This window comes from Zootoca vivipara, chromosome 11 (genome assembly GCF_963506605.1).
Source record: "Zootoca vivipara chromosome 11, rZooViv1.1, whole genome shotgun sequence".
Lineage (NCBI taxonomy): Eukaryota > Metazoa > Chordata > Lepidosauria > Squamata > Lacertidae > Zootoca > Zootoca vivipara.
In genome coordinates, this window is record NC_083286.1 from 39729779 (window position 1) to 39747607 (window position 17829).

Sequence of the window (17829 nt, forward strand, 5' to 3'; positions counted from 1 at the left end):
TCAAGTCCTGCTGGCGCGCTTCCCATAGAAGCAGCTGGCAGGCAACTCTGAGGACACGATGCTGGAGTAGACTGGCCTGATCCAGCAGAGAGGCAATTAGGTTTCTCCGTCTCCACCATGTCAAACGATTATTAATTGATTGCATTTATGGTCCACCTTTCTTCTCCAAGGAGCTGAAAGTGGCGTACCTGGCTCCTCATTCAATCCTCACAAACAGGTGGGTTACGCTGAGAGTGGCCCAAGATCACCCGGTGAATTTCGAGGCCAAGTGGGGATTTGAACCCTGGTCTCCCATGTCCTGGTCCGATACCACACTGGCAATAACGGTCGTGTTCTTTGTAACCCAGATCTTATTTGCGTCAAAAACTTTGTAATTCTACTGGATCTTTTAGTTATAAACACACAAGACTATGGAGGGTAAGGCTTCCACATGCAATTAAGTATTGGATCGTGGCTGGGAGCGGGTTTTGGCCTTTGCTCCAACCTGAGAGGTGTTTTGTTTGGAAGATTTTTGACTGAAAATCCAAGCCCTCACTCTCTTCTAGCCACCTTCAACACGGAGATAATGGACCGTTGGCCGCAACAGAGCCAGCCTTAAATAAGCTATGTGCACATTTTGCACCTGAAACACAAAGCTTGGGAGTTAGAAGCACTGTACAGTACCTGATGCTTTATATTTCTTGGTGTACATGCTACGGCCTAATAATCCAAGCAACAAATAAACACCCCCACCTCGCTTCTCCACAATTTTCTATGGGCAGCTCTCACTACCGCTCTCGGGAGGCGGAGGAAGGAGAATCGGGTCTACGGAAACCCGGAAGTTCCGTCTCCAGACCGCGGGGCGATTTACTGTTTGCATATGACCATATATCTTACGGCGAGCAATCGGCTACTGACCTTTCTAGCCGACTGCACCCTCTATGATCGCTCAAGACAACCGAGTCGAATCGGAGTGGGTGCGTAGACTTCCTTTTACCCTCTTCCTGCTTCCGGTTGGAGGGTGAGCGAATATTTTAGCCGGGGACGCGGGGTTGTGTTGGGCGACTCCAATGGGAGGAGGCATTGTGGTTGGCCGGGGGGGGGGGGCTTTGAGGCGTGAGAGGAAAGGCGCTTGACGAGGCTCCGCTGAGGGAGAGGGAGGCCGGGCCCCGCCGGGCGGAGGATACCCGCTTCCTCTCCTAATCCTCGGGCCAGGCCGCTTCATATTGCGGTTTGCCGCTGCCTCGAGCCCACCGGGGGAGAAGTCTGTCCTTTCCCCTGAAGGAATCGGCGAGAGCCCTTCCCGGTCTCGCTTCCGGCCCTCGCGCTCTTCGGCCAACCTCTCCTGCTTCGCGCCACGCCCCCCCCCCCGCTGCGTTCTTCGGGTTAACGGCCGCCTCGCGCAGGCAGAAGCCCAACAGGTGTGGTTTTTCTCAGGGCCGGGGGCGCGCCTGCGCCTTCCCAGTCACGCGGCTGCTTCCGAAGCGTTTCAGAAGTTAAGAACAGCAGCCGTTTAAGATTCGTACATGACATTCGGATGCTGCTGCTGCTGCTGCTGGCTTTGTGCTCCCTTTCCGTGTCTTATTCTAACGCCTGCATTGAGTCTTAACTGCATTGTCCCTGTCCGGGGAGGTTTCCGTTGGACCTGCTAAAAGCATTCCCCTACAATTAACTTTGGGTTTTGTCTCTAGGAAACCAACATGAGGACCTGTCTATGCGTTTAGGAAGAGCGCTGGCAGTCCTGATTTTAGAAATGTTTCAGTGGCAAGTCTCAACTGTAAAGCAGTGCTGTAGTTGTTAAATTACATAGGGTACCCTGTCACCTCCACATCTGCAAATATGTTGTTAGCTACTAGTCTTGGTTTTGAACTCTAGATTGTCGCCTTGGATTAGAAATCCTCTCCTGTGGCCCGTCCCATAGGCTTGTGGAAAAAAATCCATTCTTCAGCCACCTTGAGTGTAAATATGAAAAGATGCTGAGGGGGCTGTTTGCCTCCTGCTTTTCAAACCAGCCTTAGACTGCAATTTCTACCCCTTGTTTGAGAGTATGCCTTGTTTAGTATTAAGTCAATGCTGTACATAGGGCTTACTTCTGAATAAATATGCATAGGACTGTGCTGCTAGTCCTCAAGGATTCAGTTGCAGTTCTGAGCATGCGCTGTTGTTTACATCAGTTGCTCCTACCTTTCGAACAGAAATAGTTGGCTAGCAAGTCCTTCTCCAAAGCTGTTATCTATTCTTATTTAGAACAGAATATGACAATCATGTGCTTCAAGTAAGTGTATGCTAGGAGCAAAGGAGGGGTATTTCAGGTGTACTTTCATCTGTCACTGTGGAGATTATTGCTGGTAAGTGGAGGCTGCGTCCATGATGAAGAGTTGGACTCAAGTAACAGAATTTCAATTCTCCATACAGATATGACCCTGGGGCAGTCTTATGGAATTGCTGTCTGAGGCATGAACTCACCCTAGATCAGGCATGCCCAACCTGCGGCCCTCCAGATGTTTTGGCCTACAACTCCCATGATCCCTAGCTAACAGGACCAGTGGTCAGGGATGGTGGGAATTGTAGTCCAAAACATCTGGAGGGCCGAAGGTTGGGCATGCCTGTCCTAGATGTACACGAAATTGGAGGTAGAATTGAAAACTTAAAAGAATTGTGTGTGACAACCCTATGAACTGTAAGAGTTCTAGCAGCCATTTGGACCAATCCAGTTTAGTACAGGCTCTCCTTTTCCCAAAAGACCCGTAATGGTTGCCTTTTCCAGGAAAAAAAAACACTATGGAAAGAAGCTAGCATCCATTTATGTTTTCATAGTAGAGTGCAAATGTTTTGCCTAAAACGGCTGTCATTAAAACACTGTTTCTTGCACTAGCCTCAGTGGATGTGATTCTCTCCTTATTCTAACATCTTGATTGCGACAGATGGTAAATTCCAAAATGTGAGAACTGTGCATAAGTCTGCCACATTTATGTATGAAACGCCAGCTCCCATCAGCCCACCAGGAGTGATGGGAGTGGTAGCTCAGCAACATCTGGAGGGTGGGTCACAGGTTCCCCGTACCCGGCTTTAAGCCTGACTCATGTTTCCAAAGTGAGTATCTGTATTCTTTGTGCCCCTCCAGTAATAATAGGGTCAGAAGGAAGGTCTTATGTCAGACCTCCAGCTTGTATGTTGTGCAGCCCTTTACATCCACACATGCAAGTATTGTTTAAGTTTGGATTGTTTTATATTGCTACAATTTTAATAATCGGAAGTTACTTTACCTTTTTAAAGGTGATTTCCTTTTGTTCTCTATGACAACGGTACCCCGTTCTGTTGTGTATAGTTAAACTGGAGCTTCTTTGCCTCTTGGGTAAGTCTTATTTACTGGTACATTATATTAATGTAATTGTAAAACATAGGGGCTGGTTTGGAGGATACCTGGGATCCCAGTGAAAGGACTTGAGATGATGGTGTGGTCATGGCAGCAGGAGAGAGAGATGACGTTAGCAAAGCCGTTTTACATATGCTTAAATGAGAGATATGACAGGGCACAATTTAAGACAATGGATGTGCTTAAAAGGTACTCTGCTGCTCATCTTGCAGAAGAGTGCCGAGAGAAAAAAATAAACTGAATCTAAAGATGATCTGCTTCTGTAACTTCCTGCAGAAGCATGAGGCATTTTGTAGCACTGCAGGAATTCTGGCAGTGGAACACTGCTTGTAGCTATCTTCCTTTTACTTGTTTCTTGAATCCAACCCATAATGCATTCTCATCTGGCCAAGGCATTGACCAAAGGCCATGATCCAGCTGTAGTCACGGGAAACAACTGGTGGGTGCAGATGTGTTCCTATTTGTGTCAGTGTGGCCTGTGATAAGCACACAATACAGACATGGATGTACCACTGGCATGAGGAGAAGGTTCATCCGTCAATAGAATTAAGTGTTCAGATCTGAAAAGGATAGTTAGCTACTGTGTTTTCATTTCACCATAACATCTATTTTATTTTTTTGTGGTTTAAAATACAGTATTGGCATTAACTATGAATAAGAAGTGTGTAAAATTATTAAATTTTATGAGGAAAAAGTAAAGTATTCATGTGACCCTTGGAAGAAGAATTTCAGGCAGTCTGGTCCTGTGAATCATTGTAAGCTGCAGTGATGCAAACATGGTTATGGCAGTTTTAAGTACATTGCCAAATTATGTTCTCTATGGGAATAGTTCCTTACCTGAGTGGCTTGCTTATTACAAGGAGTGACCAGCACAGAATTGTGCCAGTTCTCCTGTAATGTGAGTGGATGTTTGCATGTTATATTAATTATTTTATTTTTAACCTGCCTTTCTCTCAGTGCCAGACCTAAGGCAGTTCAGAGCATAAATTAAATACGTACATAAATTGCATTGCATGGTACAAATGTACTTACAGTATACAGTATGTTACTGATTGGTAGCATATACCACAGCAGGACTGTTAATTACTCTTCCTGGAGTCATTTCAAGGCTGAACTTGAACTAAGGAATGAATATCTCTAGGATCTCCATAATGGGTATCACCCAGTTTAAATGAAAGTTAGTCAACCAATCATTTTAAAGAAAGAAAGCCTACTTTGTTTTGAGATGATGCATGCATTGTAGCAAGCATGATCTTAGAGGAGAGAGTACCTTTTTTAAAAAGAGCTTTTGCCATCCACAGTTTTGGCAATCTAAATTTGCATTGCATATACCTAAATTAATCTGCTGACCCATTAATTCAATTGTTTAGTGTATCTAATTGTGTCACCGCTTCTTTTTTAGGATTTCACCCATTTAGGTGGCAGAAAAGATGCTTGATTATATCAAATCTTGGGCTGAATATATTGTGGAATGGGCTGCAAAGGATCCTTATGGATTTCTTACAACAGTGATCCTAGCTCTGACACCTCTATTCTTAGCAAGTGCAGTACTGTCATGGAAACTAGCGAAAATGATAGAAGCCAAAGAGCGAGAGCAAAAGAAGAAACAGAAGCGCCAGGAAAATATTGCTAAAGCTAAACGAACAAAGAAGGACTAAGATGTCAATCCTACTGGGCAGAACTTTTCTCAAAAAGGCACTGTTCTTAAATTTGCATCTTTGCATTGTAATCTTCAACATAGATGTGCATAAAATTGAATATTCTTGAAATGACTTGTTTTTTACTTTGTGTTAGTCTGTGGTAATTCATTAGGACTTACTTCCTAATTTAGGGTATATTTGTACGCTACAGTACATGTCTAAATTGTCTTTTTAAAATTACTGTTTCAATGATTGAAAACCTAATTACTTATGATTTTATAGCATGGAAAAGAAATGAACTGTTTATTTTCTACACTCTTTTCTACTACAGACTTAACAGGATAGCTTCTTTCTACTGTGACTTATTTCTATATACTAGACTCTCCTGATTTCCTTGTAAAAGTCAGTATTTTCATCTTGCCGTGATCAATTCATTCAATTCATTTGTTGAAACTTGTACTACCTTGACTATGGAATCTTACATGGTAATTAACATTCTTACAGAAGTGTATGTCTGCCCTTTTTAGTGTAAATGGCAGCGGTGTTTACTGGGTACCTACTTTTTTTTGAGGGGGGATGAGAAATATGACCAGTAATTGGGAATAATGACTGACAATGGAAATGAATGTGATGTGGAAGTGGGATGTGAACACATAGCATTATTAGGTGCAGTTTCATTCTTTTTACACAAAGAATAATTATGTATTGGGGAACATGGTAGACACATACAATGCTGCTATATTTAAGCAAATGTACATTGGAGGGCACTCTGAGTCCTAATCAACATTTAGACAGAATCTGGTATACCTCCTAACTGAACTTACCGTCTCCGAAAATAAGACACCGTCTTATATTTATTTTTTCTCAAAAAACCCCCCACTATGGCTTATTTTCAGGGGATGTCTTATTTTTTCCTCCTTCTCCTGCCGCGGCCGGCATTGCTGCTGCGCCTATTACTATGTCTTATTTTCAGGGTATGGCTTGTATTCCTTGAATGCTTAAAAATCCTGCTACGGCTTATTTTATGGCTACATCTTATTTTCGGAGAAACAGGGTAGTTCTTGGTTCTTATTTAAAGCATCAGTCCTATTGGCCAGTGAAGGTGCCCCAGAGTATCCATTCCTCCTAGGCAACATAATACCACAGAGCTGGTTTCTGTAATAAATTACACCCAGTACTTCCTCAGTGCCACGACACCTTTTGTATTATACCACAACTGTCAAAAGAAAAGGCCAGAGTGTTGGCCTATTGCACAGCGATGAGATCCTGAATTGGCATCAGTTGATAGTATCTTGCCCTGAGTTTGTTATACTGCATTGGTAACGAGTGACCATTGTCCCTTATCTTGAGCAATGGTTTGCTGGAATACATAGGAAACTGCTTTATACGGAGTCAGACCATTGGCCTGTCTAGCTCAGTACAGTACTGTGTTACGGTTTTAGAAAGGGAACATTCCCAGCCCTAGTTGGAACCTTCTGCATGCAAGGCAGATGTCCTACCACTGAGGTACAGCCCTTTCCCAGTGTAAGGACTGATAAGATTAGGAAACCTAAAGCTTCATCTAGTAAATGCATTAGAAACACAGCCTCACATAATTGTGTATGCCCCCCCCCCCAAATGGTTTAAGCTATGCCAATGTTGTAAATACTACATATTTCTCTTGGCACAGTTAAATAATGCAACAACATTAACCTTCGTGAAGCTGAGGCTCCAATACTTTGGCCACCTCATGAGAAGAGAAGAATCCTTGGAAAAGACCCTGATGTTGGGAAAGATTGAGGGCACTAGGAGAAGGGGACGTCAGAGGACAAGATGGTTGGACAGTGTTCTCGAAGCTACGAACATGAGTTTGACCAAACTGCGGGAGGCAGTGCAAGACAGGAGTGCCTGGCGTGCTATGGTCCATGGGGTCACGAAGAGTCGGACACGACTAAACGACTAAACAACAACAACAAAAAACCTTATTTAAATTTCTACTTCAAATAAATGATATTTTAAAATTGACTTTGTTAATCTTTGAACCTATGAAGTTTCTTAACAATGAGCATCTAAATTGTAGGGTAGGCTTATATATGTTATCTGAAAAACACGCAAATTATTTGGCTCCGGGTCTATCACATTGCACTTGGACATTATTAAGAAACAAAGCAACCCTGTTTGATTCTAAAACATAAATATTTGGTCTACTTTCATGAAAATAAAATTTGCTACTTGTGCATATTATTTTAGCACTAGTGTCATTCCGCCTGTTTAATAAACAGGCGCTAGAATATCCGGCCTTTTTCGGTGGCAGCGGTGCGTGGGGGGATTTTATTCCTTGTCTAATTGATTGTTCCTTCCCCCTCCCTTTGATCTTTAATTTATCCCTAATTCCCCCCCCCCCCGGTTCCCAAACCCCAAGCCAAAGTCCCCCCCCCCTTTTTACCTTTACAGCCCGGGTTCGGCTGGGGGGTGCGGGGGGTATTTCTTCCTTTACCCCCTCCGAAGCTTGTGTTTGGAGTGTGGATCCCACCCCACCCTGTTTTCACACGCTTTTTGCGCCTGCCGTTTGGTTCCTAATTTTTCCCCGTCAATAGCGCTGCTGCTGCCAGGGCCCAGTGGCCGAATTCTGGCTCCTGGACGGCCCGGGCGGCTGCTCCAGGGTGTACGCCCAGTTTTTCGGGGTGGGGTGGGGGTGGCTCCCGCTACTTTTGTTGGCCTCCGCGGCCGTTTTTCAGTCGCCTGCTGCGTCCGGGAGGGAGCTTTGCTGTCCAGGGGGATTGCGCCCGCCCCGGCACTTTCTGAGGGTCCCGCGGTTGGCGCTGAGCATTCGGTGGCCTCCCCGCACCTTTCCTGGCCGTTCCGGCCCAGCGGGGGTCTTCCGGTTGCTTGCGCTGTTTGGGCCTCAATTTTGGGCCTGTTAGTGAGGAGAAGCCGGGGCTTCGATTTTTTGGTCGTCCCGGCTTCCTCCTCAGGCACTTGGGCACGTTGAGAGAGGGCCTGCCCTGCTTAGGGGCCTTGCTGCCTGCTCCAGCCTTCCACCTGGTGGCCTCTGTTTTAACTGCTTATTGAGCCAGTGCAGGGCAGAGGCGTGGGGGGTGGGGTGGGGAGAGTGTGTGTGTGTGTGTGTGTGTGTGTGTGCAGTCTCTGCGTCCAATCCCTGTGTACCTGGGGCACATGCCCAGTAGCGCAAACCCAGGGACACACGGAATCTGGACGCAGAGACACAGGGACTTTATTATATAGGACAGGCATCCCCAAACTGTGGCCCTCCAGATGTTTTGGCCTACAGCTCCCATGATCCCTAGCTAACAGGCCCAGTGGTCAGGGATGATGGGAATTGTAGTCCAAAACATCTGGAGGGCCGAAGTTTGGGGATGCCTGATATAGGATATGAGAAGCTGTGAACTCATGTGAGACTGCAGCTCATGTTTAGCCTAAGTAAAAACTTACAGGAATTAACACATTAAGGGTTCACCACTTGTGAGCCAATAGTACAAGCACACATGGAAATCTTGCATAAGATTAGTAAATAATTTGAAAGTAGTGACATCAGTTTAAGTGATATACCAGCACTAATGTTTCTTAATTTAAACCTGAAATAAATGGAAAATGTCTCAGAATTAATTGTAGAAGGTAAACATTTAATCTGTTTTTACAACTTAATACCAGTAGCGTTGCCATGAAATCAATTCCACTAGTAATGTAAAAAAGCTGCAGTGTTTGAATCTGAGCTATCATTTCTAAAAATGCTGCTGAATTTTCAAGTGTATATATTTACTGTGTGGATAATATCATAGTTCAACGATAATCAAGAAAATAACATTCTGCTGTTTTGCTTATTAACATAATTATTCCTCTAATTTCTGATGCTTTCACAATGGGCCCCTTACTTATTACGGATACTGTCCTTGGGGGGCATCCAGGACCCAGGCTGAAAAGTGTTCGCTGTACTGACTGGATCTTCTGATGGCTCATTCTTTCCAAATTGAGGGGCCGATGCATGGCCTTTAATCTGAGTTTGAAGTGGTTCTGCTACAAGCCCCTCTTTGTACTCTTTCGACTGCAGGAGTCTGTCCTTTTCATAAATATCTTTAATCTTCTTCTTTATTTCTTCTTTATAATCCTCATTCTTAAGAATTTCCTGTGAAAAATGCAATAATGCATTTAAGTGACTGAAAGAAACAGGTGAGTGTCTCACAAGGCAATGATTTAAACAAAGTAATTTTTAAAGCAGAAGTCAAAATCCATCCGCTGGAATAATTTCACTGCTTTAATTGAATGAGTCTGAAAGTATACAGTATTTTAATTCTAATATTTATATACATATCAAAATGATTTTTCAGTATCAATTTCTCACAATAGATAAAAGCCCTATCAAACAAAATGAAAATTCATGAGATAAACTACCAACACTGAACATGTTTCTCTTCATCACTGGGTTTGCAGGCAATCCTTTACATAAATGAAACACAACACAACTTTTTAAAAAGTATCTTACTTTTTTTGTATGATTGTTTCACATAAGTGTGGTTTATGTGTATTCACACTCAATAATTCAAACAAATTTGCAAGAATTATTAAGGGGAAGTTAAAATTATATTGGCTGGGTTTCCTGACCATATAAACTATAAGAAATATATAATGTGTGCAGCATATCGTCGATATCTTCTCTGCAATTTGATTTCTATGCTAGGTCAATAATCTAGAAAGAACCAAATGGACTTCAGTAGAGTTTAGATATTTCAACATAGAGAACAGATGTAAAAGCTTAACACAAGGCCGTGATAATGGTCCCACTGGAACAGAGGGGGATTAATTGCTCATGATCTGGTTAATCGACTTCAGCAGGTCCCCTTGGCATCAAGCTGAGATGAAGTCAGTAAAGATATGAAGGTATCTAAAGCAGCAAAGGGTTTGGCAACATAAGTAGTGTGTATTCTATAAATTAAGTGATACTTTTACCTATATATAAAAGTGCACTTTCTGGATGCATGCCAATGGGAAATAGTGCATAGTATTGTAAAATGTGGCTTCATATTGATCACAGTGCTGAAGATATTTAATTCTACTGGACCCACTTAATTACCAGGAAGTCAAAAACAAATGCAGTACAGTGTACTTTTTTATAATCCATTCCAGCCCAAATTAGTCCAGACATCCAAGTTTCTCTGTAAGGTAGGGAATGTTCCCTCCATTCTGTTTGAGGCATCACAGGCAAGGATGGTATCGAAGTGTTTGCATAAGGGAGAATTGCTTTAGCACTGGTATTTTCAAGGGTTTCAACTTGCAAAAATTGTCATATTCTAGTATTAGCAGTACCACACATACACATTTTGGGGGGATGGGATGGGAGAAGGGAACAAGCTGAAGCAACAATCACTTGCTTAGAACCATTTACTTGAGATCATGGGTACTGCGAGATTTGAACCAAAGAACTCTTGAGCTACAGCTCCCATTCTTAGGGATGACAAAGTCTCAAGGCAGTCCCCTCTACAGACACACTACATCTGCTTCGATTCAGCAAAATAACTCCATCATGCAACTTCAAGCCAAGACTTCATAATGCACTGTTGCAAAGTGCTTGCACTATTACAAACAGATTAATAAAAAAACTGGTGCATAATGAAAATATTTACTGTAACGCTTTACCAAAAGAATAGTGTAAATATGTTGACTTCACACCAGTTCAGTAATTTTCTGATAGAAAAAGGAAAGGGGGTTGTAAACAGAACAAGTATATAACATAATTTCACAAGAAACTAGACAGAGTGAGGGGAAATGACTACAGATAATCAAGTAGGTAGCTGTGTTGGTCTGCTGTAGACAAAAGAAAAAAGAAAAAAAATCCTTCCAGTAGCATCAGAGACCAACTAAGTTTGTCATTGGTATGAGCTTTTGTGTGCACGCACACTTCTTCAGATACCTGAAGAATACCTTCAGATATCTGAAGAAGTGTGCATGCACACGAAAGCTCATACCAATGACAAACTTAGTTGGTCTCTAAGGTGCTACTGGAAGGAATTTTTTTACAGATAATCAAATGGCTCTGCCAAATATAAGCTCAAAAGAAAACCAAATTCCCATATCAAAATGAAATTGAGATTGCAGAGTAATGAATCTCCATCATCACAATGTAATAAACCGAACTGTGTATCTAATGCTGATTGAAAACAATTCAATTGACTTCAATTAATTTACCGGTACTAATTTTTCTAGAATAGAAAGGTCAGGCCCTTAAGGAATACAGATATTTGCAGTAACATTTGGACTATGGAGAGGAGGAGGGAGGGAGGAAGAGGTGACATTGACCAGATAGCTACAGAGAAACAGTGCATACCCAAAGAAACTCCCAGGTGACATTTTATTTCATTTTATCTATGTGGGATTTCCAATCAAAATCACAAATGCAAGATTGCCAGACAGGCACATTGAGGGGCTGGCACTCAGAGAGTTCCTGAATCAATATAGAAGGAACTGTATGAGGTCACTTCTTTAATGCTCTGGCAGGAATTTCTAAAAGAAGAGAGATGATCTTATGTACTTCCTCCCTGGACTACATTGTTAGGTTAGGACAGTTAGGTTATCTTTGTTACTCTTTAGATCAAGGTGTGTATGTATTGTCCAAGTTGTTGCCTGCTTAAATTGTAATTTGCTGTCTGAAGTAGCATTTATATAGTCTTGTCACCTCTATTTCATATAATAAACCAAGCTTTATTTATTCCTTTCGTGTGCAAAATTCTTGTGGGCATATGGTTAACAGTTATTACATATTCATAACAAGCACACGTCACTATTATCCCAACAAAAGATCACAAACCTCTCATTGGTGTATATGATTATATGTGAGTGCTTGGACATGTGGGTTTATGACACATATTGTAACACAGCAGCAGTCTGCCCTACCCAAAAAACCCGATGAAATCAAGAAAACCGAGGACTTGAAATCCAGGGATAGATTTTTGTATGCGAGGAGCGTGAGCTTAGTTCTAGTACTAAAAACAAATACTCAGGCTGAACATGTGCTCAGACTGTATGTGTTCTGTTTCTGAACATTAAGTGTCTCTGCCTCTGGGGATACATGGGGCTTGAGATCCAAAGCCCCCCGCCCCAATGCCCCTTTAGGGCTTTCCATGCATTATTGCCAGCAGAATTGCTGGCAGAACCTTTCTGCCCCCCTGGACACAGCTGGGCTTCCAAGGTGGCAGAAAGACATTTACGTACAATGGGGTGAGGTGGGCATGGTAGACCTGCATTTTAAAAATGGGAAATTCATACATTCTCCTATAGAACATATAGTTTGGATGATCTATAGACATGCTTATATTAGTCACCATTTTAGAAAAAGCATTTTTCCTGTGTGAATGTCTCTTCCAAGAAGGCATTTCTCAAATGCAGTTTTAGAATGTCCTTATATTGAAAATAAGAATATACATATTTTCAAAAAATCTGCCGCTTGACCAATCAGGAACAATGTTTTGATCAAGAGGCATTTAATTGATGAGTCTAATCAGTCAATCAAACTAAATGATACAGTTTATCCCCTAAGCTTGACTGAATTTAAAAGCAAGACAATCAAAAATCTAGTCTGTGCTCCTACTGTCAACTAGCAAAAATACTTCTAAATCACATCTCAGGTTGGTGATGGCAAATAGGAATTCTATGAAAATGAGCCTCCATGATTGAAGTTACGGTAGTTTTCATCATGCCTCTTCTGAAATAAATAATATTCTTATGATCAAATAAGGAAGGCGGGTATGCACGGCAGTAACTAAACATAATGTAATTTCCAATATAATTATTCTCTTCTGGGGGGGAGAGAGAATAATAATTTAAACTTTATGCTTATTACTACTCACAGGAGTACATTTTCCTTCCTTGACAAGGAGGCTGTCAAAACAGATAATTATGGAAATGCTAGAAATAGTTTGAAAGAAGACAGGAGCTGTCACAAAAAGTTTCTTCTTTTTAACATTTCACCTTGTATCCAACTGTGCAATTCAGAAGGCATTTAGTTTTTATTACTGCATAGCAAACACACGGTGCATTAGAAATGAAAAGCAGTTATTTACTGTATTTTCTATTCCAAACCACTTTCAGACTTCCCATAGTAGCTAAAGGAACTTACAAATGAATTCAATTTCACATTAAAATGCAACTTAGAGTTTGCTTTTTTAAAAATAAAAAACAGCCCACTATCTCCAGCCTTAAAGAAGCAGAATAGCTTTTTTAAAAACTTATGATTAACTCACCAGATGGCATTCAGCTTATTCCAATGAAAACATCAGAGTACATTAGAAAAACCTTGCTGGGTCAGCCCAAAGAACTATCTGTTCCAGCATTTTGTTCTCACAGGAGCCAGCCAGATGAATATGGAAATTCTGCTCACAAGCAGAATTCTCCTGCTCAAGGTCCTCAGCAACTGGAGGCAATATAGCCATCATAGTATACTTCATGAAATTGACTAATCCCATTTAAAAGCCATCCAAATTGGTAGCCATCACTATATTTTATGCTAGCAAATTGCATAGTTTAAGTACGTACTGTGTAAATAAATACTTTTATTTTGTTTGTTCTATTCTCTCCCAATACAGTATACAACTTCACTGGATGACCCCAAGTTCTAGCATTTCTGTGAGGGGAGATGGAGAACAAGGGCTCAGCTAAATGCTACACATGAACTCTTGCAACAAAAACACTTGCAAACAAACCACTGGAGGAAGATTTGAAGCAGATGGGGTGCTTAACTCTTAGCTTCCCCCCACTTCTCTACTCCAAATCAGCAGCCAGGTTGGGTTGCTTGCTGGGACAAGGTGGTTTGAGCATATAACACCAATCCTGACCGGACAACACTGGCTGCTGATTAGTTTCTGGGCCCAATTCAAAGTGCTGCTTCTGACCAATAAAGCCTTAAATGACTCAAGACTGTGATACCATAAGGACCGCCTCTCCCCATATGAGCTGACCTGGATTCTTCAGTCATCACCCAAGGCCCTTCTCATGTGCCTCCTCCACAAGGCCTAGAGAGTCGCAACATGAGAAAGGGCCTTTTCTGCAGTGGCTCCCCATTTGGAGAATGCTCTCCCCAAGGAAGCTTGTCTGGCACCTTTGTTACACATCTTCAGATGCCAGGTAAAAACGTTCTTCTCCCAAGGCTTTGGCTAATTAAACAATCTATGGCCTTTTAAACTGTGTGTGGCTGGGTGTGTTTGTATTATTTTTGTTTGTTACTATGTTAAATATTGTACTTTTATACTGAAAACCATCATGTGATGCTTGGAAGAGGGGTGGCACAAAAATGTAATAAAAATAATAATAACTTTCAGTTAGGCTTACTCATTAGTGGAAACAGCAATAATATATTGATATAGTTTGGAGAAGAGGAACCGAATAACATTGCTTGGATTCACACAAAAAATGCTTTATGAAAGGCAAATGTATGAGTGGGGCAAATACTAGGAATAAAATCTAGAAATTCTAGAATCTAGAAATTATGTCTAAAATTTTCATTTGCTTGAAAGTTCTATCAATATTGCTGCAGTCAGAAGCTAACTTTAAGCGGAGAGGTACAGGGTCCGTACACTGATTCAGAACAATTTGTGACTAAAGCCACTCTCAATTATGATCACTACACTGGAGAGCTACAAACTCTTTGAAGAATCCTCCCACATGGATTCCTTGCAGCCATTTTTATAGGTTTCCTAAGGTTTGTCACACTGGCCAGGAGAGCTCCACTTCAGACAACAAGAACAACTTCTATTTTTATTAAAGCTTTCAACAATACAATAACTATAAAAATACAAACAAAACAGGTTAAGTATAGAGCCCTCACAGGCAAGGAGAGCTCCAAGGCAGAGACAGAAAGGTGAGAGAGAACAGACAGAACCTAGAGGCCTAAAAGGCAGCATTTCATTCACCCGAAACAGCACACAGTGCATTGTTGTGCATTGGTATGATTTGAGAATGATACCATGGTGCAACACAAGTGAGACTTCAGTATAGAAGTCCAGGGAAACCCAAGATCCATTTCACATGTGCCACTGGCAAGCCATGTGTCCCCCCCATATTGTATTTGTGCACAAAGAATTGTTTTCTGACTGAAGTCATTAGGCAAATAAAACAATCTGTAGTTTCAACTAGATGCAATGTAGTCTCTTACCTCAAATGAGGGTGGATCTTTTCTTTTTTTCCTAATCCAAGCTGCAAAAAAATATTAAAACAGAGGTCAAACATTTTTTTAAAAAAACTGCTCATAATTGTATCAATAGTACAGACTATGTATCTGAAGGCCAGTTAAATTAAGAAGGCAAATGGACTACGAAAGGACATGGAGATTGGTGCTAGATGGCTCTTGCAGTCAGAGCAGCAGAAAATAGCAGTCATCAAGTATGCTAGAAAATTAGGCATGACATCAACACGTAGCACCCACAGCACAGGACGTCCCCATTCCACAAGCACTTGAGTTTCCACTTTCTAAACCTTCACCTGACACCACTAAACACATCACTTCCACACACAGAAGGTTTGGGAACTGGTTCTGCAAGAACTGAAACTGAAGTTTTCACAACGCCAAATGATTTTCCACCAAAAAGCAGCAATGCATAAAAGATCAATTCACTGAGTCATCCCTAACTTTCTCACATTAACAGTCGTCAACAGGTTTACCACTCCTATCAGCCAATCACCTATTCCCACCACCCTTCTAAGTACGGTAATACCCCTCCCGACCCTCTGACTATACATAAGGGTCTGGTGACTTCTGTTTCAGTGTATCTGAAGAAGTATGCATGCACACAAAAGCTCATACCTATGACAAACTTAGTTGGTCTCTAAGGTGCTACTGGAAGGATTTTTTTATTTTTTGTTTTTTCTCACATTTGTCTCCCAGGCCAGCTTGTGCTTTTCTCCAATAATTCCTAAAGCAAGGTTCTTGACACCTAGCTTGGCATAATGGTTAGAATATAACACTACGACTGAGGTGACCCAAGTTCAAATCCAAACTCAACCACAAAACTCACTGGTTGATCTTAAGCCAATCACTATCCTTCAGCCTAACCTACCTTACAAGGTTGCTTGTGTGAGGAAAACATAGAAAAGGAGAAGAACTCTGTACACCACCATTAGCTCCTTGGAGGAAGAGTACATGTAATAACAAAACATTCCCCCCCTAATTTCTGACTTAAAACTGCAGGAACTTTAAATCTGGCCTTCTTTAAGTCCATTCAGCTCCTGGACAAGCTCTCTCATAACAAACCAGCTCTGTCATGTGTAGGGGAGGGGAAAGGTAACTAACTGCTAATCAGCTGAACAGGTGCAGTAGGATTTTTGTCTGTTTAGACTGTCTCTTGCATTCCTAGAAAATCTCATAAGGGAAACACTGGAAGAGTGGGGGTGGCATTACATGTGCCTGTTGTATTGCCAATGAGTAAAAAGTCAGTAAGCACATATATACTGTGTTATATCCAAGGAAGTTGTCTCATTAGCTCAAGGACTTCCACCTGCAAAACAGGATTTCTCCTCCCTGTCCTCATGTGGCCTCCCCCAGTCTTCTCTGGAATGTTGGGGAAAACCCCAGTACAGATTTGGGGAGGAGGCATGGGGGGGAAAGGAGAGGAAAAGGAAGAGGAAGCCTCATTGGGTAGGTGGAAGTCCTTGTACTAACAGGATGACTTTGTTGAATACAACCAAGTAAGTTTTACTCAGAATAGATCCACTAAAATTAATGGCCCCAAGTTAGTCATGTCCACGAATTTCAATGGGTTTATTCTCAGTATGGTTAGCATTGGATATAACCCACTGAGGCTCCTCTGACTGGCAGCAGGAGTAAGGTAAAAGTAATAAAAATTCTGCTTCCAAGATGAGGCCCAAACTCTAATTGTGGCAAAGAAATGAGGTGGACAAATATCATTTTCAAGTCACATCCTTATTGCTGATCACCGAAAGGGGGGGGGGGGAGGAATGACATGTTGTTTCTGCCATACTTAACCTGTCTTCCCTACTCAAGGCAGAAGACTAAATCTGCTAGAAAGCGGTGGACCTTATCCCTATCTTTTAAAGATTATTTTGGAAAGTCTGGTTCTATCCTCAGAAGAATGGAAAGGGAGTCCTTTGCCTTCTCAGGATTTGGTATACCACTGATGTAGCTGTCTTTGCTTTGCTGATCATAGTTATTAACTAATGTTATAGCAACAGCAATACCTGTAATTAGTTTATGCACAGCCAAACAATGCTGATGATGCTTCTAGACCAATGTTTTCCTCCCATTGTTGCTGCCCTCCTCTAACACCTTCTCAATTTATTTACGTACTTCAAAAATGTAATGACCAGAATTGAATGTAAAAGAAAATATAATTAATAAAACAAGAACCTGCTTACCTTCAAGCTGTAATTTTATTCCAACATTTATATCCATCCTTTCAATATCATACTTACATTACATTACATACCAGAACATGAAGCCATCTTGGTTAATGAGCCAAAATCAAACCACAAAATAGGTATTGCAGCTTTAAAAAACTCTCTTGTTCTTACCAATTGTCTTTCTATTAGTAAAGTGACAATGAGGTTGAGCATTATCATCATAAAATGAGAATAAAAAAGAAGCAGTAATACTAATCATGAAACGTAAGGGTTAAAGGGAGTGCATTTTTTATTGTTGATTTCTCTAATATTCTTACCTACATACTAAGCTTTGAGTCAGAACAAAATGTAGTTAATGTGATTTTACTCTGATTTTCATTTTGGGAATGGCTCCTTATGACAGGCATTTCCAATATTATTTATTTTACACAACGTATAGTCTCTACAGAACTGAACAGAGGATGTTTACAAGAAGCTTAAATCCAACCAATCACA

General features: G+C 41.4%; 2 protein-coding genes across 7 annotated transcripts in view; one reads left to right on the forward strand and one right to left on the reverse strand.

Annotated features, from left to right (window-relative positions):
• The first annotated feature begins 934 nt into the window (after positions 1 to 934).
• Positions 935 to 6962, forward strand: SMIM15 (small integral membrane protein 15). 6 transcript variants are annotated; one of them, XM_060280273.1, is made up of 4 exons: positions 1411 to 2327; positions 3256 to 3334; positions 4758 to 5050; positions 6665 to 6962. In XM_060280273.1, the coding sequence occupies exon 3, from the start codon at positions 4786 to 4788 to the stop codon at positions 5011 to 5013; it is 228 nt and encodes a 75-aa protein (XP_060136256.1). In that variant the 5' UTR covers positions 1411 to 2327; positions 3256 to 3334; positions 4758 to 4785; the 3' UTR covers positions 5014 to 5050; positions 6665 to 6962. The 6 variants fall into 6 exon arrangements, with proteins under 6 accessions (XP_034956619.1, XP_034956615.1, XP_034956617.1 ...); XM_035100724.2 differs by lacking the exons at positions 1411 to 2327; positions 6665 to 6962 and adding an exon at positions 976 to 1000 and having other exon boundaries at positions 4758 to 5124; XM_035100726.2 differs by lacking the exons at positions 1411 to 2327; positions 6665 to 6962 and adding an exon at positions 1010 to 1400 and having other exon boundaries at positions 4758 to 5124.
• Positions 6963 to 7450: 488 nt separating this feature from the next.
• The window catches only part of NDUFAF2 (NADH:ubiquinone oxidoreductase complex assembly factor 2), a 46640-nt gene continuing 36261 nt past the window's right edge, over positions 7451 to 17829 (reverse strand). The window contains exons 3-4 of the mRNA XM_035100365.2: positions 15134 to 15174; positions 7451 to 9118 (exon numbers count right to left, since the gene is read on the reverse strand). Coding sequence (XP_034956256.1) covers positions 8864 to 9118; positions 15134 to 15174 — 296 coding nt within the window. The 3' untranslated portion in view covers positions 7451 to 8863. The remainder of the gene's footprint in view (positions 9119 to 15133; positions 15175 to 17829) is intronic.

Coding starts and splice junctions, on each gene's coding strand:
- SMIM15 (XM_035100728.2), top strand. CDS start 4,786: ATGCTTGATTATATCAAATCTTGGGCTGAATATATTGTGGAATGGGCT.